At 41.2% G+C, this 20,586-nt stretch overlaps 1 protein-coding gene across 4 annotated transcripts in view; it reads right to left on the bottom strand.

Annotated features, from left to right (window-relative positions):
- UNC5D (unc-5 netrin receptor D) overlaps positions 1–20,586 on the bottom strand; it is a 530,300-nt gene that overhangs the window by 215,256 nt on the left and 294,458 nt on the right. For all 4 annotated transcript variants that reach the window (XM_070408379.1, XM_070408380.1, XM_070408381.1 and 1 more), the window contains exon 3: positions 12,005–12,148. In XM_070408379.1, the coding sequence (XP_070264480.1) occupies positions 12,005–12,148 (144 nt within the window). The remainder of the gene's footprint in view (positions 1–12,004; positions 12,149–20,586) is intronic.

The raw sequence follows: 20,586 nt of genomic DNA, 5'->3' as shown, positions 1-20,586 counted from the left end.
CAAATCTCCTGGCGCCAGCAAACCCGCGGAACTCCTTACCCCGGTCAGGGTCTGTGTCTGTCCCAAGAGACTCGGCTGTCTGCCATGCGGTCTCCCTCCGACCCTCTGGGCTCAGGTCTGGCAAACTTTCCTGCCCAGATCCCTGGTTTTTAACCTTTCCAGGGGAGGTCTGCCCTTCCCGGCTGCAAACCGTCTCACCAGCTGAGTAAATTTGCCAATTCGGGGTGGGTGTTATTAGTTTCAGCTGCTTACTCCATTTGCTCCGGGACAAGACCTGGGACGCGTCTGCCTATATCGCCGCCATCTTGCTTCCCCCAAATCCAGCTCTTCTTGATGCCATTGTAATAACCTGGTTATTATTTAACAGGAAAGGAGGACAGGGAAGGCTAAATAATATAGGTGTGCCATTTATACAGCTCTGCCAAAAAAATGCATTTAATACTCTCCAAGTCTGTTCCCTGCTGATCGATGAGGGAAGGGACTGGACAAAGGCAATTTAGACGTATGCCCAGTAAGGTCTGAGCTTTCCCGTCCATCACACATGGAAGCGAGTCAGTGGGCAGAATAGGGTGACTACTGCCAGTGAGAAAACCTGAATATTTAAACTTCTAAACAAAGAAATGCACTCTCTTGGTTTTTACTCACTGGTGTGCTGGGTTACTGTGATTCCTGTTGCAGGGGGATGCACTCCCCAGCACCGACGTCGCTCACGGCCATGTGGGACTCCCACAATGGACTAACGGGCTTTAATTAGCTTGGATGCTGAACTACACCCGGTTGCAACATGAAACGGAAGCTCTGGACACTGGCCTTCTTTTGGCTCTCCTGGGACCCCAGTTATACCTTTTTCTGGCTTAAGAAATAGGGAGCTTTGCAACCCAAGGAATATAACTTCATGCAAATAAAGTCTTTTTCCACATTTTATTCTCCCATGGGGACTTTTGAAAATTCTTATTTCAGTGGTACTCTAAGAACCTTAACCTCACTCCCATGAGCGAGGGAGGAATTTGATTGTCGGATAACATTCTGACATTTACTTCTGCACTCTTTCTACCGCTCCTATGAGCCCATCTAATCTTCATGCTTGCATTAAATCACCATCTCTTCCTCAAATAGCTAACTCCAGCTACCATTCAAGCTTTTCTCCCTTCAGTCAAATTTTTGGAAATGGCTGTCCATACCATCTCTGCTTTCTCATGTCCCAGTGATCCCTATAGATCCTCTATAATCTCACTATGGTGCTTTGCCCAGGTCCACGGAGGCCTTCATGGTTCCAAATCTCATTGATCCTTCTCACTTCTTACCTTAATCTTATGGTGACAATGACACTACTGACCTTTTATTCCTTTACGAAAACCTCTGGTCCCCCTCGGATCTTCCAGCACCCCTTCAACTTTTTCCCCTCAGTCTTCTTCATGGCTTCCCCTCTTTTTGCCCGCCCCGCCCACTACCCCCCCCCCCCCCCCCCCCCCCCGCCGCTTTAACCATTCACAGAATTTCATGGGCCTGCTGCCCCTTCTCTCCTCACCATCAATTTGGGAGAGTGTATAGTATGGAAAAACACCGTAAGCAATTCTGATAAAACCCTACATCTCCGACCTTCCTGATAAAGATCTACTATCCTAATGACTACCTACTTGGCAATGACTCTTGGTTCTGAGTTTGATGCTAATGCCTGGGCTTCAGGCTCAAAAATGTGACAGCATGATGAAACAGTTCACAGTTCATTTCATGGCTAGTTCACACATTCCATGATCAGAAACTGAACTTGGTATTTTGTTCTTTCACCTAGTTTCCTCTAATCTGTTCGTAATGTCATTAATGAATCATCATCAATTCAGTCACTTAAGCCAAAAACAAACCTGGAGAAATTTCTAAATGCTTCCCTTCCCTTCCCTCAGCTCCACAGCCAAGCAGCCACAGACACTTGATAATTTTACCTTCCTGGGACCTCAAATTTGCCACCTCCTCTTCAACCTACAACCGTCCCTGCAAAAGTTCAAGTCCTATCAGCGGCCTCATAGATGGGCACAAAGCTTCTTTGCCTTGAGTCTTGTTCCTCTGAAATCTCTCTGGCTGCGGTAAATGGAAGGGTGGGAGGTTTTGAAAACATATCACATCACTGCCATCACTGCCCTGCTTATGACACTTCAGTGGCCCCAGACCACATAAACTCTTTCAGAATGCACACACCCTCCATAATCCGACCCATCTACTTGCCCTGGTAGCCCCCTCTCCTTGTTCTCACATAGATCCATGTAGTTCCCATACTGTTCCATCTTTCTGTGCTTTTACTCAAGCTCTCTCCTTAACCTACACATTCTTTAAAGTGGTAGCCCTCCTTCTTCCGTAGGTATTAGCTCAGAAAGTGCATCTTAGACCTCAAGGATGAGTAAACTGTCCCTTTTGTGGGCTCCTAAAACACACTGTGCTTTCCATTAACCATGCTCAATTGAAAAGACTTGTTCATAAGTCTATCCCTTCACTAGGCTATAAACTCTTCAATGGGAGGGATGGAATTTTATTGTTGTGCTACCCAGGACATGGTGGGTAATTATTCACGGACTGCCAACACTTCCACCTCTAAGCACTCCCGCACCACTTAACAAATCTCCAGAATGCACACTCTTGACTTTACTTACTCTGATGGTCAGATATTAAACTGATTTAGAAATAATATCACCAGGCTCAAGAAGTCCTCAAAGTTTAACAAAGATAAGTTTTGTTTTTGTTTTTCTGGCTTAACATCTGCTTGCATTATCTGTGAGAATATTTCTTTAGTGGAGAAAATGAGAGCTGAATCGAAGTAAAATCTATACCTTCTTCCATGATAAGCTTTCCCTGAGATTTTTTATAGAAGTGGCCATTTTCCAGGAAGTTTAAAGTTTATTTTACCACAAAAATGGCAGGCTGAATTTAGTTGCAATTTCCTTAAAAGGTTGTGGCCATATTTCTGCAAATTCTTCTTGGTAAAATAATGGTTGGCAATAAATAACATGAAGGAAAATTATTTGGGGAAATTCTTTTCATCATCCACAGAAGAATATATCATAAAGCGATGTGATTCTACCTAGTAGTTCTCATCTTTAAGGTTGATGTACTCAATTGTGTACATGGTAAGCACAGGTAGCACAGTTTATATCAATTCCAAACAGATCATTCTACTCTGTTCACAGAATCACCGTTGTTTATAGTTCAGTGTTTTTCACACTTTCTACTGAAGTGCCCATATTGGCAGAGCGAAATAAATTCACATCCTCAAAGACATTTACAGGTAGAGCCTAAAAAGATGTGGCATGCACAAAATAAATGGCTTTGAAGTTCCAAGCTGCATCATCCCAATTCAAGAAAAGTTTGCATCCCACCCCACTCTGCACTCCTATTTATATTTTACAGAACTAAAGGGGACGATAATTGATGCTTCAGAAAAATGTACTGTGTCTATCTTGTGGCTTCTTATTTCCCAGAATACCCAGCAGTGTTCTACACGCGGCTAGCATTTTGAGAGATGTGTGTAGTTAAAAATGGCCTATTATGTAAAATGCTTCTCAATTGAGGTCATTTCAGTGTTTTCCTGTGGTTAAATATACAGTAGACATTTTTGGAATATCTACAGACTTCTCAGTTCACCACATCAGGAGACATGTGCTATGAATCTGCCCCATTGCTGATTATATCAACTCCAATCACTTGATTAAAGTGGTATACGACAGGATTTTCTACTGCAACATTACTAACACCCCCTTTGTAATTTACAGTATATTGTGGATTATGTAAACATCCTGTTACTCCTGAAACTTTCATCCACTATGTTTAGCACCCATAATGCTTGTCTGAATCAATTTATATTACGATAGAGGCTAAATCACAATTTTCCTTTTCCTTCATTTCTTCTACATTTATTCACTTATTCTACTGTAAGCAAGAGCTCTCCCTTTCCCTCATTTATTTATTTACATATTCACCCATTCATTAATTTTAAAACACACACATATGAGTATAGAGTCATAGATTCTTTATCCCACACACCCCCAACCCTGATTCACTTTATTAAGCAATTCATGAATTGGGCAGCATCCCCTCTACCAGCTGTAAGGGCACTCCCCGATTCATGGATTCTTATTTAATGAGTTATAATACCTCACTATCACTTACTTTGATGGTCAAATTGGCCCAATTTGTTCAGCGGGAGGCCCTTCTAGGTGGCTGCTATTTCCTTTTTACATGTTCAAACTGAGGGACATTATGAAAAATAACTGACAATTACACTTTAGAAACTCGGTGCAAAGAAGGACAAAGGAAGGCAGGGATTGTTTGGATTAAAGGAGGCTACAGAAACCTCTCCACTGGATGCAAGCCATGCTCTAGGATTTTTGTTACTATTATAAAGGACATTACTGAACAATCAATGAAAGGTGAATAAGGTCTTTAGATTGCATAATAGTATTCTATTAATGTTAACTTCTTAATAATTATGCTATAGTTATGTAAGCCATGCCCTAGGATTTTTGTTACTGTTATAAAGGACATTACTGAACAATCAATGAAATGTGAATAAGGTCTTTAGATTACATAATGGTATTCTATTCATGTTAATTTCTTAATAGTTATGCTACAGTTATGTAAAAATACCTTTGTTTTCTTAAAGACATACACAATGAAGTATTTAGGGAAAAAGAGTATCACGTCTGCAACTTAATCTTTAACAAGCCAAAATATAGACCACAATTGTCTATATTCAAACACATATGTAGATAAACAGAGGAAGAGAGAGAATGCCTAAGCAAATGTGGTAAAATGTTAACATTTGAAGAATATCAGTAAAGGGTTTCAGGGAATCCATTGCGTTATATTACAACTGTTCTGAAAACCTGAAATTATGTCAAAATAAAAATATAGTTTAAAACTACATTAGTCCATACCTAGCCTACTCATCTAATTCAGTAATTCCTTCTAAGGTATCAACAACCAGACATACATCCATATCTTGCCCACAGTTCCCAGACGACTGTGGCCACAGGAGAATGTTCCATCACTCGGTATTTCTAGTTGCCAGCTTGACCCCAAATATGCCATCTTAAAACTTAGCTCCGGGGATGCTGCCTCCGATTTAGGAGCAAAATGGAATAATCCTGTCTCCAATTCTAAGTGGAGTCAGTTTGAATGTGTCCCTCATCTTTCATGATATAAGTGAAACAATTTACTGAACTATCACCATGGCTGCCACATGCAGCCGGTTCCATGGACCAATGTGGTTGCACAGGCCCCATTCTTGATTTAATGCTCTAATGTTGATGGCTTGAAACTCTTAATAATTTTTAAACAAGAGGCTCCGTATTTTAATTTTGCATTCGGTACACAAATCGTGTACCCAGGTCTACTACCACACGCCTATTTGGCACCTCTGTGTAAACTGGATCCCTGCGAGCACAAGGTGTGGCTAGGAAACAGCACCTATGTGCCAAGCAAAACTAGTTCCCTCCTTCGATGCTTATAACCACATTCAAGGGTGCACATCCATCCCCTTCCTTGGCTACATGCTCTTACACAGTGCACAGCTTCGTCAGCAGGCCTGGACTCTCACACGCTTCAGTAATGTTCATACAGATCAGTTTCTGCCTGAAAGCTAGGATGGACTTTGGGTGGAGTAGAATAATATTTTCTCGTAACTTTGGCCGCATTCTTTCATGGGGAGGGAGAAAGTTTCAAGCTTTTGTGCAATTTCTACCAAGTGCTCAGAATTGGTCTTAACATATTTTCCATAATGTGGCTGGATTCCATGTTGTGAAAAGCAGGAAGGGGATAGTACATGTAGAGCAGGCAACCTCAAGCTGTTTCAGAGCCGTATGCTGCACATCACAGATCTATATGGTTGTAATGACTCATCTGCTCCCGATTCCCTCTACTTTATTGCAATGAAAATTATTAGGAGGCGTGCAGAAGCCAGGGAGGAATAAGATGATCCTTATCATAATGTCCTTATGAGCTAGGGATTTGCTAAGAAGTCAGATGCCAGGTGAGCCCCATGGCATAATCATGACACATAGCTAACAAACGCCCTTTCATGGAACCATAGCTGGTGTTGACAGGCCTGCTTTTCAAACCAAACATTTATAATACAGAGGTGATACATAAGGCTCTGTCTTAGACTCAGAGGTCAAGACAATGAGGGTAATGCAGTTAAATCTTAAAGCAGGCTATAATCTAATAAAAAGAATCCAAAAATAACTTCAAAATAACTCTGATTCTGGGAAAATTATAAGTACCATGGGAGAAGTACTGGTAAGTAAATGCTATGAGAATTCTGAGGTGGATATTGATAATTTATCAAACTTGAAGCTGGAGATGCTAGAAGGTTATCTTCCTCAGTGGCTCAGCTGGTATGTCAGGCTGCTGAGATCAGTTCCTTTAAGGGATTTGCTAAACTTGGTTTAGCAAAGGGGACAGCCCACAAAATGGGCCTTGGATGTAGGTATTAGTTGGGAAGACATTCCTATGCTCCAGGGAGGAGAAGGAATATGAGCATGTCAAGAAGGGGGAAAGGAAAGCAAGTCACGTGTCCCAGAGTCGGAGCTGTGCTAACTCAATTGGCATTCAGCACAACTATATGAATGTAATAGGAGATGAGGCTGGAAATGGAGGTCAAGGTTGAATACCAGACAGATGTGGCTATATTCAGGTATTTTTATAGTTAATTTTATAATTAGAAGAAGGCATTTACAGTTTTAGCAGCTGAAATTATATATCAAAGTCATTAAGCAGAGATCCATATTTGAGATTTAATTGGATATCTCTCTTATATAGTTTTCAAAAAGATAAGACTCCCCACCCCACCCCCCCAAAAAAAATCCACAAATGAAAATGCCATTTTTACTATGTGCCTATAAAATTAGCTAGGGAGTTTGACAGCTTTGAAATGAGAGTCTCCTTTAAGTTCTTCACTTATTCTTGGCATAATTGCATAGATATTTTAGGAGTGTTTCAAATAAACAGCATATTTAAATTATATTCTAGATGTATCATATATGTATATTTTTAAAAAATCAACAAAATAGTGGTTTCCTGCTGTGTTTGATTCCAAGTAGTCAACAAGCTATGTGACTGTAACAGGCAAATGTTTCCTTCATTCCAACAAACCACAACTCCCACACTGAAAAAAAAAAAAAAAAGGCCCCAGTGTCAAGAAGGAATTGATGGACCAGGGGTTAATGGTATAGGCAAAACATTTTGTGAGCAGATGAAGAAGAGGGAGAAAAACAGGAAAGAAAAGCAATGGCTAAGCAGCCAAATGTTCACCCATGAAAAGAAAGAACGGTGCCTAATTGAATATTCCCAGTTTTGACAGCCATCCAGCAGCAGCAGTAACAGATGCCACAGCAGCCCAGCTCCCTCCAGCTGGATTGAAACAGACAAACCGGAGAAGGCCTGTGGGAGCTGCTCCCCGGGGATGGACTTCTGCCAACCTGGTGGGGTAAGATGTGGGCTGGCTTTATTTATTTTCACCTTTAGAAAAATCACCTTTGAAATGGGGCCTCAGCTCTCTCCAGCCCCAGGCAGTTGGATGGGCAGCCAACATCTCTGACACCATGTGGAATCACTAAGAGACATACAAGTTTAAGATGACAAGAACATGGGCTACACACTGTTTTATAGCCACTAAGGCAACAAGCAATGTGTTGTGATTTTATATGTATACTAGAGGCCCAGTGCACGAAATTCATGCATTCAGGGGGTCCCTCAGCCCAGCCTGTGCCCCCTCACAGTCTGGGAGCCCTCGGGGGATGTCAGACATCCTTAGCACTGCTGCAGAGGTGGGAGAGGCTCCCACCACCACCACCACTGCACTCACCAGCCTTGAGCCCAGCTTCTGGCTGAGTGGCACTTCCCCTGTGGGAGTCACTGACCACCAGGGGCAGCTCCTGCATTGAGTGTCTGCCCCCTGGTAGTCAGTGCACATCATAGCGACCAGTTGTTCTGCCATTTGGTCGATTTGCATATTAGCCTTTTATTACATAGGATAAAATATAATATATATATATGAATATATATGACTACATATAATATAAAATATATAATAAACATATAAACACATAAAAATATAAGTATACATAATAAAAGTATATATATATAAGTATACATACATATAAATATACATGCAAAAACTTGACTGTAAGAGGAATACAACTAACTCAGAAACAGATCAGGAAAGCAATTGCTGCTTTCCTCAAGGAGATATTCAAATGCCCATGAACTTTTCATTGTATTTGATTCTCAAACTTCCATTGCACAGAAAAAAAGAGCATGGCCCTGGAACAAGAGCACTCAGGGAGGGGGAAAGGGATGTAAGGTCTGGTTTCTTGTCCTCCATCTGCTGGTGGCCCCTGGTCAAGCCACCTAACCTCCCTGAACATCACTTCCTCAGCCATTAAGTGATAGAGTTGGATGAATGGGTTAAATCAACATTTCCCAAATAGTGCTTTCTCAAGGCTTTCCAGGGTCTTGCTACTCAAAGAATGGCCAACAGACCAACTGGCAGGGTCAGCATCATCCAGGAGCTCTCAGAAATAAAAGAATCTGTGACTCTGGACTGGACTTACTGCATCATTTTAATTGAGTCATCTGTACTTTAATAGGACTGCAGTTTATCTACGTGCATGTTAAACACTTTTAAACACTGTTCCTGCATCCAAAGCAGCCTGCTCATAGAAGCACGTGGATAACTTCATACAAACACAACTTCCCTGGAACTTGTGAGTCTGACCCAACAGGTCTGTGGTAGAAGCCAGAAATCTGCATATCTCACTAATTCGCCAGGTTGGTCCTTGTCAATGAAAGTATAAGTTATATAAATAAATAAAATAATTGTCTTTATATTGTTTCCCTTTAAAATAGAAGGATCTCAAAGGGAAATAATGCCACTGAGCTTCCTGGTGTTTTTGCAGAGATTAGCTAACCATTCCATGTCCAGACACTCTAGTCAACACATGCCTCAGCTGAATGTCCAGACGCCATGCAGGTAGTGCTCACTGTGGTTTTGAAATTGTTAAATTCTTAATGGATCATTGGTTAAATGTTGGAAATGACAGTAGCTCTGTTGTTGAACTACAATAATAATGAATAATATAAAAATGACACAAATTTTGCAAAGTCCCCTCAAGACAACTGTGATCAGATTCATAAGCTACATTAATCTATCAAAATCCTTATTTAGCACATTAAAATGTCTTTAGTACTTTAAAAACCAATCTTAAAAAAAACATAGTGACAATTATGTCCAATTTGGTTTTTCATTTATTGGAAATAAAAACTCTTCTCAGTGCAATGTGTTGTTTGCTGGGAAGTGCTTGCAAATAGCAGCCAGAAATCTCTTATTTCAACAAAACATGAAAGTTATAAAAAATGTGTTTTTTCTTTTTGTGTGTGTGTATGTGTTTTCTCCTACAAGTAAATCAAAAGAATTCCAAGCCGGGTTCTAAAGGCAGTTTTTTCCCCTCCACTTCTGATGTCATTAAACACAGTTAAATTCCAATTTGCATTTTAATGTACACTGGTCCCCAAGTCAGAAGCAATATTTAATGACAAATCAAGTCCTGACTTGCATAATTTTAAATAAATTCAAGAATCTGCCACTAGTGACATGTGAAGAAATTAAAAATGTTGTAAATAGTATTAGAGATTATATTAATTACATAATATAGGCTTTATTGATATTGCGTTTATAACTTGAAACTCCTATCTTTACCATGTTCATATAAACATATCATAAACAAGAATGACAAAATGAGTTTTGTTTAATCCCTGAAGAGATTTATGATATTATTAACCCAATGGTATCAGGTGACTCTAAAAAATGTCAGAGGTGAGAAAAAAGTGTTTTCCATTTCTAACACTCTTTGATCCTATCATACTCGGGAGAGCTAGATAGCTACTACTGGCCTAGAATGGGTTTTTGGAATCCATATAGCCATAATCTGCAGAAAAAAAAAATTGATTAAGGCACTAAAATTTTAATTCTGTTTTATTAGTTTCAGTAAGTATTTATGCACCTACTCGTGATTGATGCTGGTGCTAGGGAGGATGAAATACATCACAAAATAATAGCTAGTGATTGATAAGGGCTAACTCTGTGTCAGGTAGAGTTTTAAAACACTTACAGTTATCAATACGTCTAACTCTTCCAATAAGTCTACCAATAGGCACACTTTTGCCATTGAAGACATTAAGACACAGAGAGATAAATAAATCATCCATCATCACAAAACTCAAGTTGTGAAACTAGAACTGGAAACTGACAAGACTCAAGTGTCTGGGTTCGTCACTACCGGGATAATGTGTGACACTGGAAACTGCAAGGGCAAGGGCACATGTCAGCCAGGAGAGGGGGTGCACAGAACAGCAAAGGGCACACACTTGAAGGTTATGGGAAATTAGTAAATGTGGGTCCTAGCCATCCACTGCCAAACTTTGTAAGCCAGGGGAAAACCTTGGAGGTTTCTAGCAGGCATGTGCCAATCAGGAATTAAGTGAGCAAGTATGGAGGTGAGAGAGACAAAATACATAGATTAGGGAAATGCTACTGTTAGTAACGCATAGAATGTGTCATGTGGCCCCAGAGAAGTAGAGGAAGACAAAAAGGGGGAAAAGTGACGTTGAGAAGAAGGGGTTTGATGGAACCCATGTTGAAATCCCCTATGCTGTATTGCCTCTCCCGTCTTCAGACAGAGCCCAGAGGGTAATCTGCTTCCCCCTGACGAGGGTCAAATCCCCCGGCTAGCCTGGGTGAGACCATGCAGGGAATTCTGAGCTAGATGTGTTCAGGGAGAGTAAAATCAAACATAGTGCCTTCCTCGGCTGACCTGCGACTTTAAAGTCATGAAGTATTTGTTGGCTAACATTAACTAAATACATATAGGAAAAAGGTTTCCTATGGCTCTTATGTCAAGAGTGCGGTTAACAAGATGACCTCTTCTCCTTGGCTTCCTGGGGCCCAGTTGACGCTCAGGAGAGGGACCCCCAAATTGCCAGTGCAGTGAAGAGGAAATGCACATTTTGAGAGGAAGATTTCATTTCCCAAAAAGCATGCATGTCTCTGCAAATAGCAATTCACTCCTATTCTAAACCATCGACAACCGCTATGAAGAATTCCTTGAGTCCTCAAATAAATCCCTCCTGTCCGATATTCTTCACGACACTCTCAAAAGGCAGCATTGGAATAAAACAACAAGAAGCGTCTCTGTTCTCTGCCTCTCAATTTCTTTCTTGAGGGGCTTTTACACTCCAGAGCACACAAAGGAGGTTTTATGGGGACACATGGGGGTGGGTGAGATAAAGACACTGTAAAGGAAGAGAAAGGAAGTTTGTGTATTTCTCAATAGGTTTGAGATAAAGAAAACACTGATGCTGAAACATGATAAAGAAATCTTGGACTCTCTTGAAAAGCAATTTTCATTCTTTTTTTTTTTTTTTTGTTCCAAGTGTCTATTTTTTTAAGCCTTACTTGGGGCAAAGAAATGCAGTTTTAAAACCCATTTTCATGTTTTAAGATTCAGGGGAAAGAGGTTTAACAGCAGGCTATAAAAATCCTTTACTCTTTAATGTCTTATTTTTGCAGATTTGCTGGGAAGTACGGTAAACAGTCATTGCTCAACTCTTCCCAGCAATGCCCCTTGAACGTCGCCATTGATGGTGAACAGCAGAATCCATTTGCATGGGTTTCTTTCTCCTGAGACCTGTTCTTTCCTGGCATTGTTGAGACACCTGCACTCTGACAATCTCGGCAGCATCCTTAGCCAAAATTTTTTGCTGGTTATACTCCAGAGGAGATTATCAAACACTCACTGGACAACTTTAGAGGAGTAATTTAGTAGAGGTAGAGACAATTCTGACAGTGTTCTACTGTCTGCTAATACATATTCTGCAGAAGCCCCTGGCATGCCCAACCCCTCTTCAACCCTTTAAGTCTTGTCTGTGTTCCCCCAGAACAAGGAAGTCACCCAGTACTCACAGGCTATGCGCACAGAGGCCTTCCTGCTCTTGGAGGTCCCCAGGTGGCTCCAGGCCACACACTGGCACCAATAGTCTTCTGGCCCGTGGAAGTCCTCCACCTGCTGCCTGGTGACGTTGATAAACACCTCCCGGACCTTCAAGCCTGATGGGGAGACAGAGCAAATCCACTGAGGCTGCTGTATTTCTCAAATAGAACGCTAGGGCTAGCCAAACCTTCCCTTGTTAATTAAACCATCCTGTTTTTAATCAAGGAGCGGTTTTAATTACTCTGACAATAATATATTACTGCTAATTAAATCCCAACAGTTGAGTAGGCTGGAAAGAAGGAGTGTAAAAATATCACCGACCAATGAGGCTCCAATACAATATAATAGTTTTCATAGTGCCTGGACGTAGTGTTTTGTTTGTTTGTTTGTTTGTTTATTTGTTTTTTTACCTTCCTTGGTTTAAAATCAAGTATGAGAAATGTAGTACCAAATTAGGTGCTGGGATTCTAGAAGCTAAAGAAGCCTCAACATGCCAACCCTAGTGACAGAGTCCAGGTGGTTCTAAATGCCCCACCCCTGAGTATGGCGGTGGGGACAGGGTCCCTCTAGCAGTGTGGCTTAGAGGAAACAGCAAACATGCACGGGATGGGTTCAAGGAGGGGCTAGCAAGTGTGAGGCAGACCAGTGGAACTACGCTAGTCTGCAGGCCCTGAGAGGAGGACTGAGGAAGGCCTTTGGACCCATGGCATGAGGAGATGAAAAAAAGAGAGGGTTTTGTAGAAAGAGGGGCTAAGGGTACATCTGTAAAATGAGATAAAAGGAAGACCTTGACCTTTAAATATTGTTGCTGCTGTTAGTATTAGCATCACTATTATCATTATAATCACCATAAATACTTTGCATTCTCCTTCTAATAGAAAGTCTGCTAGGTGCTTCCTACTGGGAGTGGGAGTTTCTTCCAAACCTCTGACCTAGGACTACCAGCCTTTCTTCCTTGGGAAGGACAGTCACCTTGAATAGAATGCCAGGAATGAAAGGGCACACCCCTCACTAGCCAGTAGTTAAATCATCACAAGCAGGGTCGCAGCCTTCACAGTCCATATGCTTTGTCCATACGGCGAACACTTGCCGAGGCTGGGCCTTGTCAGGAGAGGCAGCCTGGGAGAGGAACGGCAGTGCCTGGTGAATTTCACTGAAGTGTCTAGCACAGGGGTCCTCAAACTACTGCCCTCGGGCCACACGCAAATACAAATATTGTATTTGTTCCCGTTTTGTTTTTTTACTTCAAAATAAGATATGTGCAGTGTGCATAGGAATTTGTTCATAGTTTTTTTTTTAAACTATAGTCCGGCCCTCCAACGGTCTGAGGGACAGTGAACTGGCTCCCTGTTTAAAAAGTTTGAGGACCCCTGGTCTAGCATCATGATAAGCCAGTGGTCAGCAAACTCATTAGTCAACATAGCCAAATATCAACAGTACAACGATTAAAATTTCTTTTGAGAGCCAAATTTTTTAAACTGAAACTATATAGGTAGGTACATTGTTATTAACTTAATTAGGGTATTCCTAAGGCTTAGGAAGAACCACACTCAAGGGGCCAAAGAGCCTCATGTGGCTCGCGAGCCGCAGTTTGCTGACCACGGTGATAAGCCTTCAACCTATTCACTCACTCCATTTCTACAAAGCACCAGTGCAGCTGATATAACTGGATCCCCACTCTGCAGAGGAGGGAACTATGACTGAGAGAGACCAGGTCACGTGTCCAGTCACACTATCTGTAAACGGAAGACCTGGGATTTGGTCTGTATCTGTCTTACACCAAAACCAGCACTGCATGCAGGTCCCTCTTAAAAATTCAATTCTGTCCCCCAATTTTAAGTGCATATACTTCAATAAGGAAATAAGACTAACATATGGAACATTTAAAGAAAAATTAAGTGCATAACTATCTATACCTTTTAAGTTCCAAAGGAATTCAGGGGATGGAATCATCAGTAGAATCTAAGTGAGCCAGGGACTCTCAGTGGAGGAGGTGGACCATGATTATATATCTCGGGTGGGGGTAGGATTTAAAGAACAAGAACGGAGGTGTGAGATTAGTCAGGCTAGGGAAACATTCCTTTCCACCCAGTCAATAACGTGCTATTTTCAATGTGTGATGAGAGAGAGCATTATGGTCACATAAATTACCATGTACAATTTCAGTTGTACTTTCTAAATTTGTAGGAGGTACCACATATAGGACATCATGTTGAAGACAGTCAATAACTCACATTTCTACTGTTCGTGCAAAGTGTGCAAGTATACCTTTTCCCCCATCAGAGATGGAAGGGTCCTAAAAGCCTTCTCCTACATTGAATAAGAAAGAAGCCTTATAGGTGTTTTAATTGTTGTTGCTGTCCCCTCCCCCATCCCAACTTCGCACTTAAAAGTAGTGTGAGTCGGAGGATAAGAAAAAGAACAAGGCCAAGTTGACCAGTGAAGAGAAAGGGAAAATGTCATGGAAAGAGAGAATAAAAATGGCTCGCCAGGTCCTGACTGGTGTGGCTAAATGGTTAAAGCATCAGCCCCGGACCTAAGGGTCTCGGGTTCACATCAAGGTCAAGGGCAAGTACCTGGGTTGCAGGTTGATCCCTGGTGGGGCATGTGCATGAGGCAACCAATCTGTGTCTCTTTTATATCTATGTTTCTCTCTCTCTCTCTCTCTCTCTCTCTCTCTCTCTCCTTCTCCCTCTCCCTCTCGCCTCTGCTCCTCTTCCTCCCTTCCACTCTCTAAATATCAATAGAAAAAACAACAACAACAAAGGCTTGTCAGGACAGAAAGGCTGAATAAACCAAAAGAAGGAAGTGGGCTGTAGAGAAGAGGGCGTGTTTTATATTTCTGTCTTCGATTTGAGGCAGATGGGGAGTATCTACTTTGAATAGTGAAAAGGGAGGAGAGAACACCATAAGAGTTAGAGAAACAATAAGATGACAGAGCTCCCTTGCCATAGCATGTGGAGACATAATAGGACAGAATACACCACCATTGGGGGATCAGGGGTCTCACTGGAAGACTTTGGTAAGCCTGAAAAGCCACGCATGCCTTCAAGCTCATGGAGACCAAGTCTACGTCTTTACAAGAATTTGTAAACTATCGAATTCCTCTCTTTCGGAAATGAAGACAAACATCATCACAAAAATGGTTCAGGATTATAAGTTTATCCAGCAGTAAGTTTCCACATCCAAACCTCAACACTTGCTAAGAGTTAATCCAGGCAGGTGGTGTTCTAAGGGTACCTGGGATTGCTTTTAATGAGTGTGGTAAGATACCCAGAAACAGAAATGGCTGCCATAAACAAAGATTACTCCCACAAATCCCTAGGAACAGGAGGCCCAGCACACTGTGCAGGGCCACACAGGAAAGCACAGGGTCCATCAGCAGACGGAAGGGCAGGGGAAATGTGGGCAAGAACCTTTTATGTCATCCCCATGGGAACGGATTGGAGAGGCAGCGAAAAGGGATTTAGAATTGGCTAGTTTGAATTCCAGTGGGTTCTGGGACATAATGGCTGTCCTAGTTGTCTGAGACCTGGCCCTGGGTTAGGGCAGAGAAATATTATTGGTCCAGAGTGTAAGAGCTCAATAAAAGATGTGGTAGGGGGCAATAGACTCTGGATTGGTTGGTGTGCATGTGAAAGGCATGCTCACAGGCAAATTGTTTGTTCTCTGGAGACATTAGCCAGCCCTTCGCAGGGCAGTCCCTTCAGAGTCAGCTAAACCCCAAGATGCCAGGGCTCCATATACAGAAACCAGAAAAAAATGGTTCTTATACATGGTAGACAGCTGTGCATCTGTCTTGGAAAGCATAAACAGTAGACCATTGACCCCACGATGAAGGGCATAAGTGTTCTGACCCTATTCTTATCAGGAAGTTTACAACCCCTCACTCAGACTAATCAGGGTTGAGAGGAAAATGTTCACATCACAGTTTCAACACTGAAATAGCTCAGTTACAGGTCCTTCTCTGACCTTCCCAGTGATTGGAAAAACAAAACCAATGTAGCATCTGGTGTTAGGCTTCTTTAAGAGGCCCCAGTGACATTACCATCTCCTCTTCCCCCAAAAGTAGTATGTCATCTCTCTGGACTAGGCCTTCTTCTTCTAACATAAGGTCATCGATCTTGTCTAACCATCCTGTCCAGGAGAACCCTTCAAAAATCATGAATACTTTATTATCTATTATAATTTTTATATCATAACAAGAAATAACTCTATTGAATAGCATAATTTTAAAGCTAGCATATTCACTCTCAAATCTTCACTATAGCTCTAGTGATATCTCTCTCTATATATATATCTTATATATGTGTGTATATATACATATATACTATATATAAAAATGTTACACACACACACACACACACACACACACACACACACACAGGAAGTAACACAGGAAACATCCACAGAAGCAGTTCTATTTAAGGGAACCTCAACCCACCTGCCTGCCCTGATGCTCACCAGTGGTGTTGCCAGAGAGCCATCTCCTTTTACATTTTCAGAGCTGGCAGCTAACCTGCTCATAGGAAATGCTACAGGGGAGCAGAAATCCCAGGCAAACCGAAGATGGCATCCCACAACTAAGAGTAGCATTCTACCTGATAAGCTGTGTAACTCTAATAAGCACAGAAAAGTCCAACCCTTTAAATTATTGTGCAAATTAAAACCATCGGCTTTTGTTATGGAGTAGAGTCTTACAGAATATAAAAATATGACTCCGAGACCGATATGCTAATAAGCTCACAATGCCGGTGGATGGTTTAGTTGTAGATAGACTAATGTTGGCAGCAGTTGAATAATTGCTCTGCATGTACTAAACATAACAAAGCAGCACAGAGCTTCATCATTTGTCAGCTTTATTTGTTTAAATGAGAAAAATGCTGACAGCATTTATTGCTGTAATCTCCTTACTTATCAGATAGAAAACACTAGTGACTCTTAGCAGGTCTAATCCTGTTGGGAGGCTGAACGTTAGAGAATTTTCAAATTAATTGAAGGTATATGCTCCATTGTTCAAAGAAGAGAAATATAGAAGACAGGAGGAAAGAAACAGAAAGAGAAAAAAGAATGAAAATCATTTATTTCTGGTTAATTCTTAATAAAAGGGCTCTAGTCTCAGTGCCAAGTTGTTCTGTAGAAAAGAAAGAATTCTGGAATAGTATTTAACATTCAGCACCATGCCAATTGCAGCCCTGTGCCTACTAACAGCTGTCTCCACGCCTCTTATCTAGTGCTCATTATCACGCCTCCACAAAGCCCATCAGCGGCATTCTGCCGTGGCTATAGCTGCCAACCATTGTTCAGATACACCTGGTGATGGGCACTTGGGGAGGACTTTAACCCAGTTCTCCAATGCTTACCATTCCTCACAGCTTTATGTTCTTGAACAGTTTGGATGTTCTCTGTAGTAGGATGCTTGGCACAATAAATCGACTAAATAAAATCAAGAAGGGAAGTGAGAATTCCTCTCCAGCCTCTAAGATGTTTTTCATTTCTCAAGCCGCATGGAAGCAAAAAGAGACCAGCATTGTTTTCTCATCCAAGTCTCGGTTCCCGTTTCCCTGGGCCATTTTAGTCCAGTGGTTCACCCACGCTGTGCCTGGTTTTCCACATTGTCATGTTTCATAATTGAGAATTAATCAAGAAAATGATTCGGTAGCTTCCATAGACAAAGCTCAGAAACACTATTCTAAAACAACTCCCTGAGTAGTATATAGGGCCTTGCTCAATTCTCTAGAAAGAAGCAAAGAGTCGAACTCCCCATGAAAAGCCACCGTCTTGTATGAAGAGCCTTTTATAATGGACCATCATCTCCCTAGGAAGCTCAGTCCCTCTGATGCTTGGATTTGGCTCTGAGATAGGCCCTCCATGCCCACTGCCTCCCGAGATAGGAGAAAACAGGCCATTCAGCTGGAAGAGGTGAGCCCACTACTTATATATCTAAAAAAATAAGTAAAAGTTTTCACTTGTCTCTTACTAGTCAAGGTTAGAGCCTAAAAATATGCTTGAACAATAAGAAGCTTCCTCATATGTTGAATAATATATGGTTATGATCATTACTGATTATTATACTTTGTATAATGATTATTTTACTTTCGTTAATACCATCACATGCATTATCTTATCCATCTTAACACCATGCTATTTTTATTTCCATTTCTATTATTATTTTGCCAAAGATGCCATACCATAGGAAACAGATCAAAGACGTCGTATGGTTTACAACATACATTATTTAAAAAATTTATGTGCCCGCCACTGTTTTAGGTGCTGAGGATACTATGATAAGGTAGGCGATCAACATGTCCATCCTCAAGGAGGTTACAGGCTAGAGTGAGAGACATTTCACTTTGCCCAACAATGCAGTGTGATGACTACTGTGACAAGAGAAGAGCAGACCGAGACAAGATCACACAAGAGCAGCTTCTAATTCTTCCTCAGCAGTGGCAAATCCTTTTGGGAATGGTCACCAGTCTACCAAGGAATCGAAGGCTCTGTCCTCACCCAATATTTAGCTTAGCAGCAAGGGCAAGGCTCTGGTAAGGAAACATGAATCTGAAACATAGTTGAAGTTTCAAAATTATGAGATACAGGAGAGCATTTTTAGGGAATCATGCCTCCATTTCTTGGAGGAGGGGCTTATATGTCTCCAGGCCAGCATGCTACTGAAATAGGAAATTAAAGGTAGATAATTAGAAGGTAGAACCATACTTCATTTTACTGGCAGATGCTTAATTAGGGCTAAATGTGTTTTGCCACTTCATTCCAACAAGATTAAATATATTTTGATTAAAAAAAAATAGTCCTCCTTTGAATGTGCACTATGCCTAACGAACACTCTTTAGTTTCCTGGCTAATAACCACTCCACATATTCCTCAGAAGCACCACAAGTTCAGTCTTAAGTACAGAAACTAAGAATATACCCAAGCTCTCCAGTGTCTTCCACACTAGAGATTAGAATTAATCAGCACCAGGGTCTCTGGCAGAGGAAAGCAAATTAACTCGATTGTGTTGCTTGATAACACAGAGAAGGGAAACTTAAGAGGCAGAAGTGGGCATGGGAGGGTTATTTCGAGGACAGCACCCTGTGAATGACTCACTCAGACATTACACTCCTGACCTGGTGAGAAATACAGGTGTGATATCCAACCCTACTGTCCCAATCAATGACCTTCCATTCCTGAAGTCACTAAAATCAACCCCTGTTGGGAGATCATGTCCAGAGGTCAGGACATTTATCAAACAACTTATATCTCCCACAGTGCTAGCCCTGGCTCTGAGAACAATGTAAAGATCTAATGTAAATGGAAAGAGTAAATCACAGGCAAGTAAAACGTTATTCTGGAAAAGACAATTGTTTACCTGTTAATAAGATGAGCCAATTTATCTTTCTGGAATTGCAAAAGTCCCTAATTTTGTATTTTTGAAGTATAATCACCAGACACTTGCCCCGTTTTTTAAAAATGGCAATCTTATATTTATCATTTTGAAGGCTAACCTTGGCTGAGTACTTGCTACACATCTGAACTGAGCATGTCATGTATATTGGTTTCTGTGACCCACACAATAGTTCTATGTGGCAGATATAATAATTACTGCTATTTAAACATGGGGAAAACGAGGTGAAAGGAAGCTAAGTAACATGTCTATCTAAAAAATTTTATAGATAGAGAGCCAGATTTCAAATATGGTACCATCTAACACTAACACCCATGCTGTTTTATTTTTTAAAGAATTTTTATTTATTTCAAAGAGAGAGGGAGAGACAGAAACAACAATGATGAGGGAGAATGGATTGGCCACCTCCTGAATTCCCCACACTGAGGATCAAGCCTGCAACCCAGGCATGAGACCTGATGAAGAATTGAATCGTGACCTCCTGGTTCAGAGGTCAATGCTCAACCACTAAGCCACGCTGGCCGGGTATCACCCATGATCTTAACCACTGGGTTAGCCTCATTTTTTTTAAGAACCTTATAAATCCCACTTCAAGTAAAAGAAAAACACTTCTGAATGTTGCACGAACAGAAAAGATCGAAAAAGTCCAAAGACACTGGTCCAAAATTCAGGGTTTAGAATAAAGCTCTGCTCAGTATCAGGAATTGTTATTAGATTACATAAAAATGGCTGGCTGCTTTCATATCTCTGCCAGGGATGGAGTGAGAGTAAATGATCTCCAGATTTTTTAGAAAAGGCTGAATTAGACACAAGAGACAAGTAGTCCTTCATACTGTGTCACAGGTTTACGGGAGGAACTCATAATGTTTTCCTAAAAACCTTTGCAATTCTGTCAGCTCTCCCTGAGAAGCAGAGTGATGGACGAAGTGCAATCTGGGGTGGGGTGGGAGAACATTTCTATGAAAGTGAGTTTTAAACCCACAAGCTGTCAATGCGACATCTGAGAAACTGACTATTTCTGTGTTATGTGATCTGAAATATATGCTTCCCGAATGTACCTTGGTGATTTGTGAATCATTGAAGGCAACTTCAAATTAATGGTTTTTGGGAAGGTACTATATTTAAATTCCCATCATCAGGATAGCCACGTTC

Source organism: Myotis yumanensis, unplaced genomic scaffold, assembly GCF_028538775.1.
Source record: "Myotis yumanensis isolate MYYU_CA2020_CCGP unplaced genomic scaffold, mMyoYum1.0.hap1 SCAF_3, whole genome shotgun sequence".
Classification (NCBI taxonomy): domain Eukaryota; kingdom Metazoa; phylum Chordata; class Mammalia; order Chiroptera; family Vespertilionidae; genus Myotis; species Myotis yumanensis.
Note: the sequence above shows the minus strand (reverse complement) of the source record. Positions and strands in the feature narration are given on the sequence as shown.